Raw genomic sequence first — 17,983 nt, forward strand, 5'->3', positions numbered from 1 at the left:
GGAGGCCCTTGCGTACTCTGCGCTGACCCTCGCGGTGCTGGCATTCGTCATCTTTTGGACGCTTGTGATTGCCCAGTGCAAGCGCGACACGATGGATGAAGTAGATCAGCTAATGTACGCAGCCGTGACCGCGGGGCCGTCAACGCAGGGACCCTAATCCCATCGATTCAAGGAATGTAAGGCTGTGGTCGTCTACCAGAGCAAAAAGTATTAATAGTATTAGACATAACTCCCATTTCTGAACCACAAAGCTACGACGCGTACATGTAGTTAGTTTACAGCGCACTTAGTTGAAATGGCCCCATAGTAGAGCCTGCGGTCGGGCTGTCGGTTCGCAAGCTTGCGACAGCTTCACCACTGCAGAGTCGGTGCCGGTAGTGCCCGAATACCACCAATCAGCGTATTTACAGAATGCACCAATCCTGGATGCTATAGGATATCTTTTTGACCAATGGCCTTGCGCAAAGTACTTCAGCCAATCGAGAGCAAGATATTGTACCACTCGTTTGGGATGGAGCGGCGATCGAGCTTGCTGGGCGTCCCGACGCCATGCTACATTCCCGCGGTAGCGTCGTCAACAAGCGCCACGTACTCATGATGCTCCATGTAGACGGTCGCGGGCAACATGCCGCATCTGACGCCAGGTAGATGCTGAGTACGTCGGACGCAGCTCACGGCGTGGCGTAGACAACTGCACCAAGCTCGAGGACCTGAGCCTCGTTGGCGTCAACTTTGGCGAGCTGTACGTCGCGCTTCCGAACCTGTAGAGATGGCTCATGGCAAGCTATCGACCAGGTTCTCATCGCTGGCCTTTCTCGAGCAGACGCAGATGGACTTCAAGTCGTACTTGCAGCTGCCCAACGACGCCAAGATCATCTTTTCCATCACGGACGTCACCAACATGCCTGTACTTCTGATTAGCTCACATGGCCTTGCTCATGTGCGTGTCTAGATTGCGCGCAACACCAAGACGCAGGCCAGTGCGCAGCGCAGCTTCGAGTCGAGCAACGGCCGCAAGCAGATCACGGCCGACGAGTACATGAAGGCCGTCAACACGTACGCGCCATCGAGTTTCTTTGCGCTCGCCGACGAGGTCGACCCGACCTTTGGCTACAAGCGGCAGCAGACGGCGGTCGAAACGTCGCTCACTTGGCTCGATGCGTGCCTGGCCGCCCGCCCGAAAGACACGCCGATCTTTGGCGTCCTCGTCGGCGGCAACGAGCCGCGGCTCCGCGCCATTAGCGTCACGGAAACGTGCAAGCGTCCGATCGACGGTGTTGTCATTGCGGGCTTTGGCGGGGGCGAGACGGCTGCTTTCCGCGAAGAGACCTTGGTGCAGTACCAGACGCAGGTGCCAGCGTCGCTGCCGCGCATCCTCCTCAACGTCGGCCAGCCCCTCGACGTGCTGGCGAGCGTCAGCCTCGGCGTCGACGCCTTCCTCTCGTCGTACCCGCTTCTTGTGACCAAATTCTCGTACGCGTTGGTCTTTTGGATTGGCGATACGTCGGTACTGCAACAGACAATCTGTCCACAAAGCGAGGCTGACGATACGCGTGTCTAGACCGAGGCGATGGAGAGCACCAAGATCAACCTCCGGGACAAGCAGTACGAGCGCGACGCCAAGCCGCTGCTCCCGGGTTGCACGTGCTTTGCGTGCACCCGCCACTCGCGCGCATACATCAATCACCTGCTCAACGTCCACGAGATGCTCGCCGACGTGCTCCTGTACATGCACAACATGCACCACTACTATGCGTTCTTCCGCACGATCCGCGACCAGATCGCGGCCGGCACGTTTGAAGCGTACCGCACGACGTTTACTGAGCGCTACATGCAGTAAAGACTGCAAAATTCATAGCAAGTATGATGTCATTGGGCTCTTATTTGCGCCGCAAGGGCTTGACGCTCTCGTCGCGGCCTTCGGGCTCGGCCACGACCTTCTTCTTGGCCTTACTTGTGTGTGATGGCACCGCTTTGGCCTTGGCCGGCTCGTCGTCGTCGTTGTTGTTGGAGGTTTTCTTTTTGAGTAAAAAGTCCATCGAGATACCGCGCCGACGGAGCGCCGCGTCAACAACCGACAGCTTCTCTTCAAGGAGCGCGCATTCGTCCTTGAACTTGTTGGCTTGGGCTTCGCACGCATCGGCTGCGTCTTCGGCTTTGGCACTCCACGCCAGCGCCTTCTCCTTCTCAACCTCAGCTGCCGCTTTGGCGCGCTCCGCTACTCGACACTGTGCATACTTCCTCTAGCTTGCAGGGAAGGGTACCGTCGCGGTGCAGCTCGGCGACGAGACGCAGCTTGTCCTGAAGCGACTTGACTGTCTACAGAATAATGGTGTGAGGTCGAGAATCGCGATGTGAGCGCATTTTCACCTGAAGCAAGTCGACATTTTCTTCTTTTTCGATCTGCAGCTCGTCTTGGAGACGGCGGAGGGCGTCCGCGCGCACTTGCTCCCGCTCCTTCTCGATCTGCGACACCATCGTCGTTGCTTGCAGCTTGGCCTGCAGCTCCTGCGCATGCGCACTGGTGAGCTCGTCTCGCTGCTGTGCGAGCGCCTTTGCGTGCTGGGCTTGGAGCTCGTGGAGCGCTGCTGCGTGGGCACTCGTGAGCTGTGCAATTCGAGCGTCGTGGTCCGCGACGATGCTCGCGAGGCGGTCGCGCGCCTGCGTGAGCTGCTTCTTGAGCGCTGACGTCTGTACATTCGACGTGGTTGCGTCGTTGAGACGCTGAGCGAGCTGCGCGTTCTCCGAACTGAGCGCAGCCTTCTCTTCCTTGAGCTCCTTGATACTGCGTTGATATTTTTTCTTGCCGTCGTCGGCCGAGAGCTTGAGCTGGCGCAGCTCGATGCCCGCCTTCTTGGCCACCTCATTGGCCTCGTCCAGCTGCTGTTGCTATGAAAGAAGTCTGTGAGGCGAAGTTGGCGCTACGGAGGTCGTACCAGTGCCGACGTGATAGTTGTCGCTCGCTCGAGGGATGTGTGGAGCTGCTGCACTTGGGTCTGGACCTCGTCGGCGGCCGCGTCCTTGTCCCTCAATAGCTGCTTGCATTGCTCAAGCTCCTTCTCGCGCCGAGCGAGCTTCTTGAGCAAATCGTCGGAGGGTTGCTTGACACTTTTCGGCGCGGGCTCGGCGGCTCGAGCGCGATCCCTAGCGCCGCCGATGAGTCCTTCGCGCTCCATAGTCTATGTGATGAGCTACGTCAAGTCTTCCTTTTCCTTTCGCATGAGCATGAGCTCCTTCTTGAGCTAGTAGCATGGCTATTGGGCGAGTGCGACGCTTTATCAGGTACCTCGGTCGCTTCCTTCATCGCTCGCTTCATGGTCACCTCGGCGGCCTTGCGCGCTTCGACTTCGGAGCGCACTCGGCACTTGACGAGTCGCTACGACGACGCGCAGTAAGAACGTAGTCGTGCGCGGACGTCGCACCTCGACTTCGTCATCTTGGGTGGCCCGTGGCGTTGCCATCGCGATCGAAAATGACAAGCAAAAATAGAGCCAAGTGGCTATCGCCGGCGTCTGATTGGTGCAACAATCAACCAATCCAGAAGGCCGAGTATTATTATTCAAGTCTAGCATCATAGACTTGATGTTTGTAAGAAAACATAAAATGTTATTTTCGGCATATGAACCGAGATGCCGAAAGCTAGCGCGGCCAGCGCTGGGGCAGCCAGTTGTGTCTCGTGCGTCGCTACACCACGAGACTCATGACCTAGCGAGTCGCGAGGCGAGCGCTTGGACGCAAGTCGCAACGTTGACGGGCACGCCAACACATACCGTCATCGGCGTCTGCTTGCGCAATGCGGACGTGCGACATGTGACGGTTTCGAACGCCGCCGAAAACAAGGCTTCAATGCGGCATCTGCCGAATGCGACTCGACCAGTAAGTTGCTTCCAATCTTGAAAGTGCGTCATGGCGTCCATGCTGCTCCGGCGGGCACGCCCGCTCCTTGCTTCGGCGCGTCACTCGTTCTCGACGCAGCGCGTCACGCGGCTGTCGCAGGTCGTCGACAAGAAGTGGCAGGCAGCGTGGGAAGCCAAGCACGAGGCCAAGGCGCTGGCGCCCGCGACGTCCGACAAGCCCAAGTTCTACTGCCTGTCCATGTTCCCGTACCCGTCCGGTTCGCCGCCAATGGCCAACGTATCGGCCTCACCTCGTGGTCGGTAGGGCAGCTGCACATGGGCCACGTGCGCGTGTACACGATCAGCGACACGATGGCGCGCCTCCGTCGCATGCAAGGCTACGATGTACGATGAGCTTGGATGCTCGTTGCAGTGATGATGATCGCTGCGCGTAGGTGCTGCACCCAATGGGCTGGGATGCGTTTGGCCTTCCGGCTGAGAACGCGGCCATCGAGCGTGGCGTGTCGCCCGCCGACTGGACGCTCTCCAACATCGCCGAGGCGAAGCGCCAGATGAAGAACCTTGGCATCATCTTTGACTGGAGCCAAGAGGTGACGACGTGCCAGGCCGACTACTACAAGTGGACGCAGTGGATCTTCCTCGAGTTTCTCAAAAAGGGCCTCGCGTACCGGAAGGAAGCGATGGTCAACTGGGACCCGATCGACCAAACGGTCCTAGCCAACGAACAGGTTTAGAGACGTTGGCTGCCTCACTCTTACGCTCGCATTGCTAGGTCGATGCGCAAGGCCGGTCGTGGCGGTCGGGTGCGATCGTGGAGCAGCGCGCGCTTTCGCAATGGTTCCTCGGTATCACAAAGTACGGCGACGAGCTTTTGAACGGTATCGATACGGTACGATGGTCGCTTGTCTATCGTCAGACAACTTGTCTTATTTGGCGCTTAGCTCACCGAGTGGCCGGACGCTGTCAAGCGCATGCAAGCGGCGTGGATCGGCCGTTCCGAAGGCGCCCAAGTCCACTTTAACGTACTTTGCTATCGAAACGATCAACGTTGCAACCAGACGTGTAGCTGCCAGTTGTCGGTGACAAGCAGCTCACTGTCTTTACGACGCGTGTCGAGACGCTCCTGGGCGTGTCCTACGTAGCCGTGTGCCCCGAACACGACCTCATGGACGAGCTTCGGGCCCACGTGCCGGCGCCGCAGCGCGCTGCGGTGGACGCCTTCATCGCACGCACCAAGGCACTGACCAAGGTTCACTCCTTTATTGTATCTATCAAATTCTCAGACTTCTCGCGTGCGTAGGACCAGCGCAACAACGGCGACACGAGCTCGGGCGTCAACACGGGCTTGACGGTCGTGCACCCCATCACCAAGCAAGAGGTGCGCTCTTCACGTCCAAGCATCTGCCAACGCACCGTCGTAGGTGCCCGTGTACTTGGCCGAGTACGTTCTCCCAGGTGTGGGGACTGGTGCGGTCATGGGTGTGCCTGCCCACGACGACCGTGACGCCGTCTTTGCGGGTCACCACGGGCTCGCGGCGCGCCGCGTCTTGACGGACGACAACGTCCTCTGCGACAGCGGCGCCTTCTCGGGTTTGTCCGCTGATGTTGCCAAGACGGCCATTATTGCGCACCTCCAAGCTGACAACCACGGCGACGCCCATGTCCAGTACCGTCTCCGCGACTGGCTCGTCTCCCGCCAGCGCTATTGGGGCGCGCCGGTGCCCGTCATTCACTGTCCAAGCTGCGGTCCGGTCGGTGTGCCGGCGGCCGACTTGCCGGTCGAGTTGCCGCCGCTGACCAACCCCGAGGAAGATTTGCGCGGGAAGGGCGGGTCGCCTCTCGCGCGCATGGGGCACTGGAAGCACTGCCGTTGCCCCGAATGCGGCGGCCCCGCCGAGCGGGACACGGACACGCTCGACACGTTCGTCGACAGTTCGTGGTACTTTCTCCGGTACGGCGACGCGACGAACGCGGACGCGCCGTTCACGCAGCCGCAACTGACCAAGTGGATGACGAACGGTGTCGATTTGTACATTGGCGGCATCGAGCATGCGATTTTGCACTTGCTCTACTCGCGCTTTGTCACCCGGTTCCTCGCCGACACCCACAACGTGCCGACGTCCGAGCCCTTCAAGAAGCTCCTCGCGCAAGGGATGGTGCTCGGTCGCACGTACAAAAGCCCCGAGTCGCTCCGGTTCCTCAAGCCGCACGAAATCACTGTCGACGACGACGGCACCGTGCGCGAAGCTGCGACGGGCGAGGTCGTCGTCACGGCCTGGGAAAAGATGTCCAAGTCCAAGTACAACGGCGTCGACCCAGAAGACATTTACCGTCAGTATGGTGCCGACGTGGCGCGTCTCCTTGTGCTCTTCAAGGCGCCGCCAGCCCACGAGCTCGAGTGGGACGAAGCTGACTTGCTCGGCCAGTCGCGTTGGCTCATGCGCATCTGGGGCCTCCTCTACGACCATCTCGACGCGACGTCGTCATCGTCCGACAGTCTAGAGAGCCATGCAAAGGAAGCCAAGGAGCTCTCGCTGGCCGTGCACACGGCCATCCAAAAGGTCACGAATGCGCTCGAGGAGACCCAGTCGTTCAACGTAGCGATCGCCGAGCTCATGAAGCTCTCCAACAAGATGGGTCAAGTGGGCCATCTTGCGGGCTCGCCGGCGTACGACCACGCCATCCGCTCGCTCGTGACGATGCTGTCGCCCCTCGCGCCGCACAACGCGTCGGAAATGTACGCGACGCTGCACCGGACGGCAACAGACGACGTCCACGATCTGCCGTGGCCCGTCCACGACCCCAATGTGCTGGCGAGCGCCGAGATGCACGTCGTGATTCAGATCCGCGGCAAGACGCGCGAGACGATGCAAGTGCCGGCCGATGCGGACGAGGCGACGCTGCGGGCGCTGGCGCTGGCGCTGCCCAACGTCCAAAAGCACGTGGGCGACAGCGCTGGGATTCGCAAGGTCATTTTTGTGCCGTCGCGAAAGCAAGGCCAGCACGCGCTCCTTAACTTTGTCGTCTAAGACGCAGATGCAACATACAGACAAGGTGTTTTGTTAGCTCATTATTTTTGATACTTTTTTTCGAACCAATGGCATCACGTTGTGGGCGTCGCGACCGCGATGTTTTCGGGGGGACCACAAATGTACCGCCCGCCACTCGAGTCGCTTCGTCGGCAGACCCAGCCTTGTCGCACTTCTTGGTCGGTCCCTAGTCCATTGTGAACAAGGTAGGGGTAGGGTAGGGGTAGGTACCGGTGCCATACGACGGCGACGTGTGCAGATACCGGAGCGGCGTCGCCTCGTCTTCTTCAAAACTCTCGGGGTTCTCGTCGTCGTCAAACTCGACAAATTGGCCGTACTCGGGCAGGTACATGCCGAGGCTGCTCATCTTCTTTTGGAGCTGGCGCGTCTTGGCTTTGGGCGCGAGGTCCAACTCGGACGCCAATCGGACGCCAAGGACCACGCCGACGAGCAGTAAGAAGGCGGCAAAGACCACAAAGACGCACGGCAGCGGACTCTCGCACGTGTGGCCGTCCGCACAGTAGGACGTGCGACGCGCCGGCAAGACCTGCATGAGCCCGAGCGCGACAAAGGGGCCAAGGGCTTGGCCAAAGTACACGGCGCTGCCAAAGAGGCCGATGAGGAGCTGGAGGCTGCCGTTGCCACAGCGTGGCAAGGACGCCAGCGCGAGCGGCAAGACAGGCGCGAGCGAGAGCGACGCGCCGCAGCCGATCAAGGTGAGCGCGAGGCCTTGCAGGCTCCATAGCGCCCACACCGACGGCGCGCTCGGGGCCAGTACGAGCGACGGTAGCCCGAGGCTAGCAAAGCCGCAGCTGCTCGTAACGAGGCCGGCCACAATCGCCGGCTTGCACCCGCACTGGGTGCTAAAGACGCTGTAGACGACGCCGCCGAGGTAGTAGACAAGGGCGCTGAGACCAAACCCGACGCCGATGGCCGTGTGCTGGGCGCCGAGCTCCTTCTGAAGGTGCGACCCGAGGTTGGGGTCGATGAGCCCAAAGCCACACATGATGAGCGCTGTGACGCAGAGGCAGCTCAGCGACGTATGCGTGAGGACATCCGTGTAGCCAACTTCGGGCTCAGAGTTGAGGCTCGTGGTCGCTGCGCCCGCGAGACCATCCGGGAGCCCATATTCGAGGAAGAGCGACGGGAGCACCATGACGCAGGCCAGTTGCGCGACGCCCGAAGCGAGAAAGGGCACTTGGACGCCGCCAAAGTCGTAGAGCGCACTGCCGACCATGGGCGCGCTAATGAACGCAATCGCAATCACAAGCTCCGTGACGCTCACGGCGTGGCCGACGCGGTTGCCAAAGCCGTCGGCGATCATCGCAACAGAGCCGACAATGGCCATGCCGGCGCCCCAGCCTTGCACACTGCGCAGAGCAATGAGAAGGTACACGTTGGTCGCGTACGCAAAGGCGAGTGTGGCCATCGCGCTGCCAAAGAGGCCGAGGCAGAGCACGCTTTGGCGGCCAATTTTGCTGACGGCGATCGACGCGAGCGGGCATGCAAGCATGATGCAAAGCGGGTAGATGGAAAAGAGCGTCGAGATCTCGAGCGGCGACGCGCCAAGTGTGTGCTTGGCGTACGCCGGGTAAAAGCCCACGAGGAGCGTTGTCAGTTGGTTGGCGACGAAGAGCACGGCCGCACCGACGCACGTGACGATCGCGGCCTGCCACGACGGGCGGCGCAGCGGGTTCCACGGCTGCGAGACCGCCATGAGCGCGTCGTGGGCACACGCGTTCTCGCAGCAGGCGCAGTAGCCGTAGTCGCTGCTCGTGCTGCGCTTGCGCTCGGCCACGAGAGCGCTGGCCATGATGATCCGTCGAGACCGAAAAGTGGGTGGGAATATCTGCGACACATCCGGTTGGGCCATCGGAAATCCGCCGCTTTGGATTGGTCGGCTAAAAAAGATCGCTGCGACATGGCGGCGCCTGGGGCAAAGACGCGGTCCGATGGTCCGATTTGGGCGCTTGCAGTAGCTCCGCGAGTAGCCGGAACCATGCTGGTTGATGGGCGGCGAGCGGCTTCGAACGAGGAGATCGGACGAGGTACATGCACTAGCCTTGGGCGGCAGCTAGCTCGAGCGACGCCAACGACGGCAGCAGCTGCCATGGCCTTTCTGCTTTCAACGCTACGCTGCACCTCGTCGCTGGACGACGCCGTCGCCCGAGCTGAAACAACGTGACGCGGGGCGCTTGCCTTTGGCGCCGCCTACAGCGCTCGCCGCCGTCGACGCCGACGACGACCAACGTGCTGGGACGAGCAAGGCGAAAGAAGATGATGACGCGAGCCCGTCGTTCGATCCGACGGGCGCAATAAGATATTATACGGTGCAGATTAGTCGTCTAGTGGGGACCGGCTAGGAATAGATAGAGGTTGGCAGCAGCGCTACGGGTCGGGCCACGTGGGCGTGCTGGCGCCATCGGACGTGCCTTCGCTGATGCGGAACATGGCGCGATCCGAAATCGCAAAAAGCCACGCCGGGTCGTGGCAGCAGCGCTACGGGTCGGGCCACGTGGGCGTGCTGGCGCCATCGGACGTGCCTTCGCTGATGCGGAACATGGCGCGATCCGAAATCGCAAAAAGCCACGCCGGGTCGTGGCAGCCGCTGTTGATGAACGGCGCGAGGTCGACGTGGTCGGTGGTAAAGTCGACGTCGCTGCCGTCCTTGGCGCGCTGAACGCAGTCGTGGCAGACGCGGAGCTCGAGGAGTGGCACGTGCACGGCCGTCTCGGCGCGCTGGACGCTCGTGCAGTCAAAGCAGTAGTACTCGTTGCAGAGCCGGCAGACCGACTTGCGAGCGCCGAGGAGCGCGTTGCAGCCAGCACACGACCGCGTGAGCTCGGGGATCTTGAGCCGGCGCGTCGTGAGGCGGCGTCCGAGGCGGCGGCGAAAGAGGAGCGACGGCATCCCGCTCAGCGAGCCCGCCATGCGCTCGAGGTACATTTGGGTCTCTTTTTGCGCGTGCAGGCTGAAGTGGGAGGCGTGGAACGTGATGCGGCAGACGCCCTGCACCTCTTCGACGTGGAAGCCAAAGAGGAGGTGCTTGTGGCGCGTCATGACCCGCGTCTTCTTGTGGCCCTTGCGCTCGAGCGTCGGGTGCGAGACGTTGTTGTCGACGCTCTTGAAGACGCGGACAAACGACTTGTCGCTGAGCTGCTTGGCGTAGTCGAGCACGAGCCATTCGGATTGCCGCTTGGTAAAGAGACCGTGGTGCGCAAACACTGACTGCTTGACGGACGCGCAGCCGTCGACGCCCGCGCGCGCGAGGCGGGCGAGCGTGCTCGTGGCCGCATCGTGAACATCGTCGCTCAGCACATCATCGCTGTCGTCGTCGTCGTCACTGGTCGTCGGCTCGGTCGGTGCGCAGCGGCGGACGTCGGTGGTCGCCACGAGGTCCGCGCCGAAGACACGCGCCATGAAGACGTTAAAGCCGTGGTGCGCGGTCGACGGGTCCATGTCGCCGGCGAGGAGCTCGATGATCTCGTTGACGCTGCTGTGCTCGACTTCGACGACCGCGTGGACCGTGTAGAGGTGTGCGGCCTTGTCGTACTTGGCCACCACCGGGCGGTGCCCGCTGTGCTGCATGTGCTTGGTGCTGCCGCAGAGGCGGAGGAAGCGGCGCGCGAGGAGGTCGCCGTGCGCAACGAGGTCGGCGTCGCTGAGCGTGCGCACGTCGTGGGGAAAGCAAAAGATGGACGCCGGCGGCGCCTGCTTGTGCAGCGAGAGCGTCGAGCGCGGCCCGAGCGACGACGAGAGCGACGACCGGCGCCAGCGGTCAAACCACTGCATGTCCGATTCGCAAATGGATGAACTTCGCACTCGATCTTGTTGCCAGCTGGGTCAAGAGAGCCGGCGCGTGCAATGGCAATCTCGAACCGAACTGTCCACAGCACCCGGATCGTCCCACTTTGGCCGATGTGACTCACGCTGTCTGTGGTTGTGGCCGGCAAATCGAACCGATGGCCAGCAGGCACCGTCTCCCGCCACACCTTGAACGCTGTGCCAGTCCTGTCGGGCCGTCTCCGTCACCGAGCCAAGCGACTTTGCACGAGACAATACGGTATCGACGGCCGTCTACATTGAGGCAAGATGCGGTGTCGCCGCGGCCTGTCTGTGCCCGCATACCTTGGGAAATCGTCGTCCAACTCTCGCGCGTACTGGACTGGATGCTCCTTAGTATCTCTCCGGCCCCGGCCACCACCGCTGGCAGCCAAAGGCTACGTCCATAGAACGGACCTCGGCGCGATCCAGCGCAGGCCGCTCCGCCGGCTCAGATGTGGGGAAGCTATGCGGTTGTGTTGACCAGATCGATCTTACGAGCTCGCGGTGCGAACCAGACGAGCCACAGGTGGATGTGGTCCTGGCTGCATAGAGCCAACGGTGCACAGACATGGAAGATCTCAAAATTTGGCCACGACAATGGTGGCCGGTGTCCTAGATGCGTGTCTTCTGCGTTTAGTCCTCACCTTGGCATATCGCAGCTACTGTCCGTCATGCCACCACCATGAGCTCGACGTGATAGAGGAAGATACATCTTCATTCATCTGTACAGTACAGAACGCACGTTAGCAGTGCATCATGACACGCTGCGAGGATGACGCCTACGAACTGGCGTCGGCACTGGACAGCTTCTTCTTCTTCTTCTTCTTGGCCAAGACACTCTTGCGGTCGCCACGCTTGTCGCTGGTGCGTCTCTGCAGTTCAAGCATCGCGCCAGCTTTGATCGTCGACCGCTCGAGTGCCGGCTCCTCGACGTCCTTCTCGTCCGACTCGTCGCTCGAGGCGTTCTCGCCCGAGAGTATCTCGTCGTCGAGCGATCGCTGGACGCGAATGTTGTAGCGCGGCTTCTCGGCGCGGAGACCGAGGGGGGCCGCGACCATGATCTTCTTTCGTGGGCCGGACGCCGTCGCGTCATCGCCAATGAGGCTCCGCACGCTCTGCTCGACCGCGTCGACGAGCATGGCGGTGTCCATGCCCTGGTCACTCTTGACACCGAGCATCTGTGCAATGTGGAGGAGCCCCAAGTGCAAGTTCTACTCCGACAGAATCGTGTCACAGCAAAGTGAAGAGATTCGAATACCTCGGAGAGCGTTTTGAGCCGCTGGGCGCGCTGCTTCTTGTGTTGCGACAAGGCCGACGCGTCGGTGAGCTGCTGCTCGAGCTGCTTGACGCTCAGAGCTTTTGGCGCGTCGTCCTTGCCTGGCTTGCTGCTACTGGCGGGTGTCGCGGTCGTTTGCCCGAGCTTCAAGTTTTGTAGCTCGACGCGAACCGCCTCGAGCTCCAGCCGGCACGCTTGCACCCGCGCCTCGGCCTCCCGCTCTTCGGCCGCGAGCTGCGCTGCGTGCTCGTTCTACGACCGGGTCCAGTCCATGTGGTCGTGTAGCGGGGACGTACTTGGTCGTGCCACCGAAGCAGCACTTGGTCGGCCTCGTTGACGCCGACGTGCCGGAGCATGCCGAGAATCCCGTCGTCGCTAAAGTTGCTGCCCTTGTAGAGCTTGAGGTCGGCCGCTTTCTGGACGCGGAGGCAGCTCATGTCGTGCTTGTGCTCTTCCTTTTCCTTGATTTGGATGAGCATCTCGACCTCCTCTTCCGACGAGAGGTCGCCCTCCGCCTGCTTCTTCATCTCTTTCGCCGCGAGTCGGAAGCGCGCTTCCCAGTCCATTTGACGCTCGATCTGCAAGTGGCGCCAGCGCAACCTAATGCGCGGTGGCAACGGTCCAGCGAAATGGGCGAGAAAAGACCGTGAGAGTGTGAGCTGGTGGATCTCCAGCTTCTCGTGGATCGCGGCCGTGAGCTTGGGGATCTCAATCGACGCCAGGCGGCTCTCGTACCCGATCACCTGCGCTTTTTGTTGGAGGTCGGTGATGTCCTGCTTCATCTTGCGGACGCTGCTCTCGGAGCCTTCAATGATCTAGTCACCCTAACCCTCGTATCTGTACGACTAGAAGGCAAGGAGTACATTCGGGTCCCGCGCCGGGTTGGACTCGCACTGGCGCAGAATGGTCTTGTAGTAGTCGCTTTTCTGCCGCCCGTGCGTCGTTTCAAGAAGGGCGAGTCGGATGCTCTCGTCCAGCTGCTCGCGGAGCTGCGAATTTTGGTTTTGATGCGACGAGTTGGCTCGAGCGTCCACGAGCTTGGCCTCGAGCGTGGCGAGGATATCGGCGCGCTCTTTTGAGACAAATTTCAACTTGTCGTGGCGACTTCGGAGCTCCCGCAGCTGGTCCTACAGTTCAAGACACTGAAGACATGCAGTCTCTCATGCAGAGCGTACGCGCAGCGCTGGGACCGAGAGGTTGATGTTGGTGTTGCCGCTCGACTCGACAAACTCGAGGGCCCCCGACTCGCCGGGGTTGAGGTACTCGAGCGCTGCCATCGAGTTCTTCTTGGGCGAGTGGCGCGTGATGATGCGCTTGCGCTCGGCGACCACGCTCTTCGGAAAGACGGGGCCACTGCTATTGGTCGGCGGCTTGAGACTCGGCACGCTGTTTTGACGCTCACGCTTGGAGCTTGTCGAGATGGAACGGTCGTGCGGTCCGCTGCCGGCCGTGCTGTGCATGCTGTCGGGCGCAACCGACTCGACCGCGTGCTCCGAGTGGGAGAACTTTTTGAGGAAAAGGTTCTCAAACGAGACCGCAATGAGCGGAAACTGCGTCCAGAGCCACCGGCGGACGTAGTACCCATCGTCGGTCTCGTGCGGGCAGAGGTAGTCGACGATGCCCTGGATCTGCTTGGACTCGACGTCGTTGAGATGCGCGAGCGAGAACGTGCCTTGGCTGTTGATAAACTCTTTGAGCTGCGGCGGGTCCGGTCGATCCATCAGCACCTTGATCTCGTCGGTGGCTTGCCACGTCCGTAAAAACTCGGTGATCTAGTTGATTCCAAGCATGAGATCGCGGTGCAGATGACGGTATGGACCGTCAAGAAGAGCGAGAGCAGCTCTTCGGTGCTCGGGCCCTCAAACTCCATGTACTCGTCGAGCGACCGAATGTAGTCGTCGACCGGGTCGTGCATGCTAAAGTACGACCGCAGCGTGCGCCAGTACGCGAGAAAGTCCTGTCGGTTGCGCTCGTGCCACCAGAGCTGAAACATCTTCATGTCGACCAGGCACGCCTGGAGCTGGGACCACAAATTGCAGCACTCGAGCTGCACGGGCAGTTCGTCAATGCGGCGCTGGCTCGCGGGCATTTTTTCAAAGTACGTTGCGATCGTCTTGTGGTAGCCGTGCCGGAGACTATCGTCGCGCAAAAACCCATACCTACACATTTCACAACCTTGAGAAACCACTGGGAACCTGAGCGAGGACCGTGCGAGCAGCCGGAGTTGGTTGTGGCTCAAGTCGTACAAGACCACGTCGCAGTCGGGCCGATGGATCGCCATGAGGTGCGGCAAGAGGAGCTGGAAGAGCACGATGCGCACGGTACGCGGCGCGGCGTCGTCCAGCAAATGGTGAAAGTCCTTTTCCGAGAGCCCAAACCGAGCGACCGTGAAGAGCGAGAGCGCGTGGCGCGCCAAGAGAGCGCGACGCTCGACGCACCCTCGCGCCTTCTCGACGTCGGCGTCGTCGACGGCCAACGACGGCGCAATGCCTTCCGACTCGCGCCGACTGCCGCGTTTGCGGGTCTCAGAGGCGGGAACCACCTCGGGGCGCTGGACTCGGGCGACCACCGCGTCGTAGTTTTCCTGAACGTCGGCGAGCAGAATGGTGCGCCACTGCTGCAAGACAAACTAATCGACGAGTCATCATGACATTGATCGATAGACGTTCTGTACCTCGTACAAGGTCGGAAAGTCGTAGACGCCGAGCACTTGGCGAAGGTACTCGGTCTTGGCCGTGCTCGAGGCATACATGGTGAGGATGAACCGCAAGTACAACGGCGAGCTGCTCCCACGGCCGTCGAGAAGCGTCTGGATCGCTTCGTCGTTCATTGTCGCAGGGCTCTACGATCCGGTGACGAGGCTAGCAAGGACCAACGCCATCTACCCGCGTCAAGTAGTCCTACACGCCAATGTGAGCAGCGAATAACACAGTATTAAACGCTCGTACGTGAATGATCTTGAGACACATGCGCTCGTCGAGCGGCTCGACCGTGAGGAAGCCGGCCTTGCGACGTCGAAGCTCTTTGATCGTGTGCGTATCCGAGACGTCGGGGGCCAGCGTCGACTCGAAAATGAGGTCATCGCTAGACACCAAGTCCAGCTTTTGACACGGTACAATATTGTCGTACTCGCTGTCGTAGCTGTACTCTTTACGAACGATCCAGCGACAACTCGCGAGCTGCGCGCTCTTGGCGGGCTTGGTCGCCGACATCAAGATGCGCACCCCTAGTCGACGTCATGCTGGCACCACGACATCAAATTGCACGGAGTTCACCAGCGGGGAGGTTGTTGGGTAGCCACGAGAGACTCTCGCCGCCGTCTTCGGTGCGCAGGTTGTCAACTCCGTCCAAGACAATAATGATGCTACGCGCGTCATGCACATCGACGTCGCAGGACAAAAATGTACTTTTTCCGCTTGCCATTTTGGCTCGTCGCGCGATGGCCCACGGCGCCTTCGAGGCAGCGCGCCAGCGAAAACTTGAGTTTCTCTTCTTCGTGTTCGTTGGGCAGCTGCGAAATGTCGTACGAATAGGGTCTATTTTGCGAGGATCGAAGCGGGTACCTCGAAATCGCGCAGCGAGAACGCGGCCTTGAGGTGGAACATGAGCCGAAATAAAAACACCGAGAGCTATAGCACCATCCAGAGAGATATGGTGGCGAGGTCAAGCAAAAGTACCTTGACGCTTTCGTACGAGCAGCCGCAGTAGTGCTCGAAAATGAATTCCGGGTTGGGCGGCGGCTTGCGCAGACGCTGCTGGACCCAGTTGATGAGCAGCGACGACTTGCCACTGGCCGGGTGGCCCGTCACAACCATGAGCGCCGACGACGGCTCAAACTCAAACCGACAGTGGCTGTCGAGGATTTGCATGTACTGGATGGTCTCGACGTAGCCAAAGCCTTCCATACGGCTACGACATACAAGTTGTCGTGAATCTCGTTGACGAGATGAGCTACCTCTTGCCGAACGCTTCGTGGGCCGCGCTCTCGCGGAGGACGGTGGCCGACTCGGCGCGCTGGGCCTCGTCGCTTGAACGAAGCGCTTTTGGCAGCAAGATAACGCTTGGCTCTTTCTTGAGCTTCTTGACCGGCGACGACGCGCTGCTGAGGAGGCTCACCGAGCTCATGCTCGCGCTCAGCGGAGTCGGCGGCGTCATTTCGGTTACTTGTATGCTTTTGCGAGTTTCGGCGATAAAACCACTGTGGGTTATACACTTAAATGATGCCCTTTCGCATCTAATGACCTCTGCTTGGTCACGTTTCGAGTCGGGTGCGTCGACCTTTGTGCGAGATCGGACGAGGTGTCGGCCTCCGCTTGGATCGAGAAGCATGGCTGCGTGTTGGCAAGGCGGTTTAGGGTGTCAATGTACTAGTACACCTCGTATAAGAACAAAGTGTCGTGGCGCTCGACCTGTAAGTACGCTACAGAACTATCTAAGTCTCTAGCTTGCCGAGGCGGGTCACACATGTGGCAAGCTCACAGAGGCAGCGCTCTTTGAACTCGTTGCAGAGTCCGGCGCTTTTCTTGATAAGGACCGTGCGTTTGCCGTCGCCGACCGTCGTCGTAACCGGTGTCTTGGTCGCGGCACACACTTCGGCGAGCAATTTTGCTCGGACGACGTCGGGTTGCGTCGGGTACGTCTGTGCAATTAGAATTTGCAACAGGTGGTAGTCGATGAGCGCCTTGTGCTCGGCGGCGCGCGCGCGCAGGTCGTAGTGCGCGCCAAAGCTAATGTACAAGTACCCGACCGTGATGAGCGCCGCAAGGACGCACAGGACGATGGTTTCGATGTCAAAACAGCCGTCGCTAGCGCAAATACTCGGAAAGAGCGCATTCTCGACTGCTGTCGTGGTCAAAAACACAAAGCTCAATGTCGTGTGCATGTCCAGTGTCGTCATGTAGGGAATCTGCGGGATCGCGCCGGCGACGACAAACTTGTAGGCGACCGCCGTCAGAAGCAGCGTCAGCGAGATCGAGAGGCGGTCCGGGGTCGCCAAGCGGGTGTTGGGCGATTCGATTGCAAACGAGAGAAAACCGAGGTACGTGAGCAGCCCCATAGGAAGCAAGATGTTGGTGATGTAGTAGCCGGGTTTCCGCTGTAACACGATCGATGTACTGCAGTGGTCGTAAATGTGCCCGGACGACGACTCGACCGCATCGCTTTGGTCGACGAGCGCAATCACGTGCTCGGCGCTGACGACGTCAAACACATTTCCAAGTTGAAAGTTGTTGCGGAGAAAGAGGCTCGGGAAGTGCTCGTTGGCCCGTAGCCGAACGTACGTGCCCGGGAGGTTGACGGTCCAGATCACGTGCAATTGCTGCGTGTCGAACGGGAAGCTTTGCAGCTCGAGCTGCTCGGAAAACGACCCGCGCAGTCGGAGTTTAAAGCAATAGTCGGCGTGCCCTGGAATCATCGACCGGATACTGTAGCTACACCACATCTCGCGACTCCCGTCTTGCGAGACGACGTTGAGGCAGTCGATGGTCTTTTCCGAGAGACCAATGGCAGACGCGACCTCGGTGACCCACGCTTCGTCGACGGCTGGCGTCGCAATGGCGCGCAGGCGCAGCTCAAAGTACACGTCGGCGTCGAACGTCTGGCCCACCGTGTCGATGCGGTAGACGTTAAAGATCGTAGTCCGGCAGTGTAGCAGGAGGGGCGGCAGTAGGAAAGCACTGCAGATGTCGTCGTGGCTTTTCGGGCGCAGCGTCGGGTTGCCGTCGACTCGCGTATGCACAATCTCATATGGGAAGAGCGACGCGAGATCAATGTCTTCGTCGTCGATGGGCCGAATCGACCGGCATCGGATCAACGTGCCGTTGTCGGAGACGGTTTGGATCTTCCAGAGCCCGCCAGGCCCGCCAGTGAGCGCGAGGAACCGACTCGAGGCCGCTTGGTCTGCGTCCGAGACGGCGGTGGCGACGACAACGTCGAGCCGCCGATCCAGGAACGTGTACGAGACAACTGTGCTGTGCCACCGACTGGGTTGGTGGCTT

General features: G+C 60.5%; 7 protein-coding genes across 8 annotated transcripts; 2 read left to right on the top strand and 5 right to left on the bottom strand.

The window, feature by feature from the left end:
- The first annotated feature begins 497 nt into the window (after window positions 1-497).
- Window positions 498-1,930, top strand: SDRG_15446 (hypothetical protein). The gene is made up of 6 exons (XM_008621618.1): window positions 498-565; window positions 611-644; window positions 688-742; window positions 796-907; window positions 953-1,507; window positions 1,562-1,930. The coding sequence occupies exons 1-6, from the start codon at window positions 512-514 to the stop codon at window positions 1,838-1,840; spliced, it is 1,089 nt and encodes a 362-aa protein (XP_008619840.1). The 5' UTR covers window positions 498-511; the 3' UTR covers window positions 1,841-1,930.
- SDRG_15447 (hypothetical protein) lies at window positions 1,845-3,463 on the bottom strand (the record flags this gene model as incomplete). Its single annotated transcript, XM_008621619.1, has 7 exons — window positions 1,845-2,218; window positions 2,265-2,319; window positions 2,371-2,889; window positions 2,937-3,144; window positions 3,196-3,242; window positions 3,287-3,376; window positions 3,423-3,463. Coding segments are annotated over 7 exons (1,298 nt in total), but the record flags the coding sequence as incomplete, so codon positions are not given.
- Window positions 3,464-3,858: 395 nt separating this feature from the next.
- On the top strand, window positions 3,859-6,974 carry SDRG_15448 (leucyl-tRNA synthetase). Its single transcript, XM_008621620.1, has 8 exons — window positions 3,859-4,114; window positions 4,162-4,241; window positions 4,292-4,585; window positions 4,630-4,746; window positions 4,799-4,879; window positions 4,924-5,106; window positions 5,158-5,235; window positions 5,279-6,974. The coding sequence occupies exons 1-8, from the start codon at window positions 3,907-3,909 to the stop codon at window positions 6,884-6,886; spliced, it is 2,649 nt and encodes an 882-aa protein (XP_008619842.1). The 5' UTR covers window positions 3,859-3,906; the 3' UTR covers window positions 6,887-6,974.
- Window positions 6,895-8,724, bottom strand: SDRG_15449 (hypothetical protein). Its single transcript, XM_008621621.1, has 2 exons — window positions 7,118-8,724; window positions 6,895-7,073 (listed from the first exon to the last, which is right to left on the bottom strand). Exons 1-2 carry the CDS (start codon window positions 8,697-8,699, stop codon window positions 6,961-6,963), a joined length of 1,695 nt encoding a protein of 564 aa, XP_008619843.1. The 5' UTR covers window positions 8,700-8,724; the 3' UTR covers window positions 6,895-6,960.
- A 443-nt stretch (window positions 8,725-9,167) lies between these two features.
- SDRG_15450 lies at window positions 9,168-10,802 on the bottom strand. 2 transcript variants are annotated; one of them, XM_008621623.1, is made up of 2 exons: window positions 9,430-10,802; window positions 9,168-9,318 (listed from the first exon to the last, which is right to left on the bottom strand). In XM_008621623.1, the coding sequence occupies exons 1-2, from the start codon at window positions 10,676-10,678 to the stop codon at window positions 9,275-9,277; spliced, it is 1,293 nt and encodes a 430-aa protein (XP_008619845.1). In that variant the 5' UTR covers window positions 10,679-10,802; the 3' UTR covers window positions 9,168-9,274. The 2 variants fall into 2 exon arrangements, with proteins under 2 accessions (XP_008619845.1, XP_008619844.1); XM_008621622.1 differs by lacking the exon at window positions 9,168-9,318 and having other exon boundaries at window positions 9,342-10,678.
- A 603-nt stretch (window positions 10,803-11,405) lies between these two features.
- On the bottom strand, window positions 11,406-16,175 carry SDRG_15451 (hypothetical protein). The gene is made up of 17 exons (XM_008621624.1): window positions 15,943-16,175; window positions 15,665-15,896; window positions 15,551-15,616; window positions 15,395-15,498; window positions 15,263-15,351; window positions 15,117-15,213; window positions 14,936-15,071; window positions 14,873-14,887; window positions 14,662-14,829; window positions 14,195-14,616; window positions 13,807-14,146; window positions 13,163-13,759; window positions 12,851-13,114; window positions 12,633-12,802; window positions 12,284-12,587; window positions 11,970-12,239; window positions 11,406-11,922 (listed from the first exon to the last, which is right to left on the bottom strand). The coding sequence occupies exons 1-17, from the start codon at window positions 16,140-16,142 to the stop codon at window positions 11,491-11,493; spliced, it is 3,906 nt and encodes a 1,301-aa protein (XP_008619846.1). The 5' UTR covers window positions 16,143-16,175; the 3' UTR covers window positions 11,406-11,490.
- Window positions 16,176-16,419: 244 nt separating this feature from the next.
- SDRG_15452 (hypothetical protein) lies at window positions 16,420-17,791 on the bottom strand (the record flags this gene model as incomplete). The annotated part of the gene is made up of 2 exons (XM_008621625.1): window positions 16,420-17,727; window positions 17,786-17,791. 2 exons carry the CDS (start codon window positions 17,789-17,791, stop codon window positions 16,420-16,422), a joined length of 1,314 nt encoding a protein of 437 aa, XP_008619847.1.
- Window positions 17,792-17,983: the final 192 nt, after the last annotated feature.

The sequence above is a fragment of the Saprolegnia diclina genome, assembly GCF_000281045.1.
Source record: "Saprolegnia diclina VS20 unplaced genomic scaffold supercont1.92, whole genome shotgun sequence".
Classification (NCBI taxonomy): Eukaryota; Oomycota; class Saprolegniomycetes; order Saprolegniales; family Saprolegniaceae; genus Saprolegnia; species Saprolegnia diclina.